We start from the raw sequence: 5,038 nt of genomic DNA on the forward strand, positions 1-5,038 counted from the left end.
TAATTAATAAGCTTTATCTTATAGAGGATTAAGTAATTACTTTTTAAGCTTAAGCTTAAAAAGTAGACTAAATAGTAGTATTATATCGCTAAATTAAAGAAAGAGATATTTAAATAGGAAAATCTTATTAGTTTTATAAAGTAATAATATATTAATTTAATATTATAAGAATACTATACTTATAATTAATTAATAAAGATTTAATTAAAAAGTAATAAGTTACTATTATATTATTATATCTAATAGAGGGCTTTATATAACTCTCTAAGGATATTAAATATTAATAAAGATATTATATTAAGCTATTAATATTAATATAAGCTTTCTATATATATTAAAAAGGAATTAAATAAAATAATAGTTAACTTTAAGAGTATAAAAGATATTATATATAAGGTAGAGTATAATAGCCTATACTTTAGTAATAATTTATATTTCTAAAAGAAAAAGTAAAATAACTTTTTAAATAAAAAGCTAAATAAATATACTTTATAATAATAAAAATATAGCTAGCACTTAATATAATCTTATTAGAACTTTTTAACTCTAAAGAAGATATTTCTATTTTATATATAAAAAGAGAATTAATTATATAATATATTATTAAATAATCTATAACCCTAAAGGATAAAAAACCTTAATATAAAATATTACTTTTATAGAAAGTAAGATTATTATTTAACTTCTTATATTAAAAAGAATATAAATTAAATAAATATAAATTACTATTAAGGATAAGCCTAATTATATATTAAAGTTTAAGAGGTTTATATATTAAAGTAAGAGTTTATTAAATAGTTAAATAATAAATCTTAATATTTAGAAAATTAAAAAGTATAATAATTATAATTAAAAGTATTATACTTTATTTAAAAATTAAGACTAATAAAGTAAAAACTATTCCTATAAGAGAATATATAATAGTTTAAGTAATTATTTTATAGAAAGCTATTAAAGAACTATTAAATATACTCCTTAATATAGTAATATAAATAGATATTATTAGTATTACTATAATATAGTAATTAAACCTTTAACCTATTACTAACTATAAGTTAGTCCCCTTTAAGGGATTTTAAGGTAAAGTCTAAAAGCTTATTAAGGTATATTAATTAACTTTCTTCCTTATAGATAAATAAGGTTTCTTAAGGAAGATTTAATAAGTATTTTCTAAAATATAAATAAGAATAAAAGGCCTTAATATTATTTTCTCTTAACTATTTATAGAGATAAAAGGAATTATTATTAATACTATAATTAATACCTTTTAGTATAATAATATTATAAAGGCTAAGGCTAAAATCTTTATATAAGATATTATTAAGGATAAAGAGAAAGTATATATATTATATATCTCTATAGTCTTAACACTAGAGGAGCTAGACCTCTCTATACTTAGTAAAGAACTAGAGAGTACTAAAACTAAAGAAGTAATTATATATAGAGATAAAGGAAATAAATAATTTTACCTAATTAAGTAAGTAGGTTAGCTAATAGAATATAATACTTAAGAGCTAGACTAATACTTAAGTAATATAAGAGGAATAATTACTAAATACCTTAAGGTTATAAAGAAATAATATAAAAAGTAAGATAATTAATATAATAAACTAATAATAATAAGGCATTAAATTAATTAAGATAACTTAATAAAAAAATAAAGAGAGAAATATAATTAGCTATATATAGTAAACTATAGGAAATAGAATAATAAAGCTTAAAAATAAAAAACCTAACTAATTAACTAATTATTAAAACCCTTAAAGTTAGACTTATTATAATTTATTAGCTTAAGACTAAAAAATATATTCTATTTAATAGAGCTAAATTAATAAAAACCGCCATTATACTCTAGAGATATAAGACTTAAGAGAATATTAAAAGTCTTAATACTTTATACTATAAGAGTATTAAATAACTTAATACTATTAATAAAGGAAATATTTAATAACTCTTTATTAGTAAGACTAATAAATAAATTAAAAGGATATATATTAATAGTATAAGTAGTAACTATAGAACTATTAGCTATAAGGTAAAAAGAAATAATAATAATAATATTATAATAAATAAGACCTTATCTAATAGTATATATAGTAATAGTAAGTATAAAATAGTTAGCTTTAATTAGATAACTTATCTCCTTATAAAGGTTATCCTTAAAGTTATAAGGAAATTAATAGAGATACTTTAAAGATATCTCTTTAAGGTAATAATAATTAGGATACCCTTTAAGAAAACCTAGATATTTAATAAGGACTTCTATTTCCTTATATATAATACTATAGGTAAAAATAAAAGTAATAATATTACTTTTAATTTAAATAGTAATATAGGCTTCTTTAGCTTAAAATAATAGATTATTAGTAATAAAAACTTATAGAAAGAGTATAGAATATACTATAATATAATAAATAAGAGAGAGAAAGCTATAATAAATAGCTAACTCTTAAGCTTAAATAGTAAAGGTAATACTATTATAATTAGTCTTTAAGATATAATATAAGTTAATTAATATATTATAAGTAAATATAAAGGTAAAGATAATATCCTTATATAATTAAGTAATTTATTAGCGCTATAAAGGTAAAAAGTCCCCTTAAGACTTTAATTTAATATAAATATTATATAAGTTATAAATAGTTTAAGCTATATTAAGTAGCTTATTTAAGACCTATTAAGAGGTTAATAATAAACTAATAAGTTATTAAAAAGGGAATAGAATTTATATTATAATACTTCTAATAAGAATCCTTATATATAATATAATAAAGAGAGCTACTATTAATAATATAAATATAATAAATATTATAACTAATAGAGAGTATATAGAAATAATAAGGGCTTTTACTATTAACCTAATTACTAAAGTTCTTAATAGGGATAAATAGAAAGCTTACTAATATATTATAGACTATAGGTATAAAAAATATAATAATAAGAAAGAGAAAGAGAATAAAAGAAGATATTATAATAATAATATAGATAGCAATAAGAAAGTATAAAAAGATTATAATAATATAAATAATAATAGAATATAAAAGTTAATAATAGAGAGATATTAACTAATAAAAAAGGAAAAAAGAAAGAAAAAAAAGCTTAATAAGGTTAATAAAGAAATACTTAATTACCTAAATTAAGCATTAATAAAGTAATTAACTATAATTTATAGTCTTAATAGCTGCTAATAGCTACTAACTACTATTACTTAAAATATAAGGCTTTATTAGGTATTTTATATAAAGGAGTCTATAATTATTAATAAAGAGTATAGCTATAATAATTTCTATTGAGATTTATAACTATATATAGATAAGCTATATAAAGCTATTACTAAATAATTCTAAAGGCTAGAATTATAAAGAGGGGGGCAATTATAAGAGTATTAAGGAGATAGAGGTTATAGCTAATTAGTAATAGGTATTTAGCTAATCTATAGGTAATCCCTAATATAAAAAGTCAGATTAAGAGAAATTAAGGGTTAAATCTCTTAAGTTAAAGTTTAATAATATAATTAGACCTACCTATCATTTTAATTACCCTAACTTAACTCTATTTACTTACAGTCTTATCCTTAAGGCTTAGTTTATAATATCCTTTATTATTAATTAACTTTAATAAATTAAATTTAAACTTATAATCTTACTCTTAAGATATTTACTAATTATATAGCTAAAATAAAAAAAAAATCTATTAAGAATTATTATACCCTTTTAATTACTATTTTATTATTTAGTATTTAAATTATATTATATTTAAACTATATAAGTTATAATATAGCTAATTAATATATTTTTAATCTTAATAAATCTAATTATTATAAGCCTTATATAAAAGCTAGCTATTCTTATAATAGTTATAGTTTATTATTATTAATAGGTAAGTAATTTTCCTTATAGTTCTTTAGTATTTATATATTAATATAATATTAGCTTATTAGCTTATTAATAAAAAGTATTATTTAAAGTAAGATAAAGAGACTACTAAAGAGGGATTAATTTATCTTTAAGCTAAGTCTTTTTATATTTATAATAAAATAAATATTTAATTTTTAAAGATAATTTATTTATAGTATTAATACTATTAAATAGAAATAAAAGGAATAGATATAATTTAATATAAATTAAATTTAATAGATAAATTAAAAAAGGTAAAAAAAGATAAAAAGGCTACTTTAAAATTAGCTATATTTAATAGTAAGTTTTAAGATTAGTCTACTATAGTAAAATAGTCTACTTTTAAGTCTTTTAGCTTTAATTTATATTTTAATTTTTCTTTTTTTAATATTATTAATAGAAGTTCTTTAGGAATTACTAGGTATTAATTAAGTATTTTAATAATTCTTATATATTTTTATTTTTTAAGTAGTTTTTTTATTTTACTAAATATATTATTTATCTATTAATCTTTTATATATTTCTAATTATTTTTACTTTATAGACCTTTAGTCTATTAATTTCTTATAATTTATTATTAATTTTAATTTAAATTATATTAATAGCTATTTTAAGGAATAAGATATAATAAACTAAATAAAGTCTAATTTTAAAGGGTATCTTTAAGTTATATATATCCTTTTTAACTTATTATTTAACTTTATATAATTTAATATACTTATAGTTAAGTTTATATAAAGGTTATTTTATTATAATATTCTTTATAAATAAGTAAATTATATCTCTTTCCTTAAAAGTTAATCTCTTAATTTTCTTAATATTATAATATTACTTTATTTATTATTTAATATATTTAAGTTCTTTTTTTATTTCTTTATATAGGTTCTTTAGATTATTTACTTTTAGGATTACTATAAGGTTAATTATCTTAAGGTCTTATTTATTATAATAAATATCTAATATAAACTTAAAATTTATATAAGCTAGTATTAACTTAATACTTTTATTATAGTCTATATTATAAGTAAATTAAGCAATTAATAGCTTTTTAATTTAATTATCTTACTTATAATATAGTTAATAAGTAAGTAAACTAAATAAGTAAGTAAATTAAAATTCTTAATCTTTTTTAATTATTACTT

The 5,038-nt window shown here is 16.7% G+C and overlaps 1 protein-coding gene across 1 annotated transcript, besides 23 other annotated features; it reads right to left on the minus strand.

Moving 5' to 3' along the window:
* Nucleotides 1-105: 105 nt before the first annotated feature.
* Nucleotides 106-239: a repeat region.
* Nucleotides 132-245: a repeat region.
* Nucleotides 246-270: 25 nt separating this feature from the next.
* Nucleotides 271-360: a repeat region.
* Nucleotides 361-422: 62 nt separating this feature from the next.
* Nucleotides 423-508: a repeat region.
* A 54-nt stretch (nucleotides 509-562) lies between these two features.
* Nucleotides 563-618: a repeat region.
* Nucleotides 619-637: 19 nt separating this feature from the next.
* Nucleotides 638-732: a repeat region.
* A 54-nt stretch (nucleotides 733-786) lies between these two features.
* Nucleotides 787-880: a repeat region.
* Nucleotides 881-1,237: 357 nt separating this feature from the next.
* Nucleotides 1,238-1,288: a repeat region.
* A 280-nt stretch (nucleotides 1,289-1,568) lies between these two features.
* Nucleotides 1,569-1,672: a repeat region.
* A 357-nt stretch (nucleotides 1,673-2,029) lies between these two features.
* Nucleotides 2,030-2,073: a repeat region.
* A 216-nt stretch (nucleotides 2,074-2,289) lies between these two features.
* Nucleotides 2,290-2,335: a repeat region.
* A 140-nt stretch (nucleotides 2,336-2,475) lies between these two features.
* Nucleotides 2,476-2,536: a repeat region.
* A 70-nt stretch (nucleotides 2,537-2,606) lies between these two features.
* Nucleotides 2,607-2,658: a repeat region.
* A 124-nt stretch (nucleotides 2,659-2,782) lies between these two features.
* Nucleotides 2,783-2,820: a repeat region.
* Nucleotides 2,821-2,924: 104 nt separating this feature from the next.
* Nucleotides 2,925-3,097: a repeat region.
* A 500-nt stretch (nucleotides 3,098-3,597) lies between these two features.
* Nucleotides 3,598-3,823: a repeat region.
* An 84-nt stretch (nucleotides 3,824-3,907) lies between these two features.
* Nucleotides 3,908-3,966: a repeat region.
* A 51-nt stretch (nucleotides 3,967-4,017) lies between these two features.
* Nucleotides 4,018-4,149: a repeat region.
* Nucleotides 4,150-4,245: 96 nt separating this feature from the next.
* Nucleotides 4,246-4,295: a repeat region.
* A 23-nt stretch (nucleotides 4,296-4,318) lies between these two features.
* Nucleotides 4,319-4,480: a repeat region.
* FPSE_12450 (uncharacterized protein) lies at nucleotides 4,391-4,989 on the minus strand (the record flags this gene model as incomplete). The annotated part of the gene is made up of 5 exons (XM_061988476.1): nucleotides 4,391-4,398; nucleotides 4,443-4,449; nucleotides 4,797-4,807; nucleotides 4,898-4,909; nucleotides 4,963-4,989. Coding segments are annotated over 5 exons (65 nt in total), but the record flags the coding sequence as incomplete, so codon positions are not given.
* Nucleotides 4,576-4,678: a repeat region.
* Nucleotides 4,702-4,777: a repeat region.
* Nucleotides 4,833-5,035: a repeat region.
* Nucleotides 5,036-5,038: the final 3 nt, after the last annotated feature.

Source organism: Fusarium pseudograminearum (genome assembly GCF_000303195.2).
Source record: "Fusarium pseudograminearum CS3096 unplaced genomic scaffold Unplaced269, whole genome shotgun sequence".
In the NCBI taxonomy this organism is placed as follows: Eukaryota; Fungi; Ascomycota; class Sordariomycetes; order Hypocreales; family Nectriaceae; genus Fusarium; species Fusarium pseudograminearum.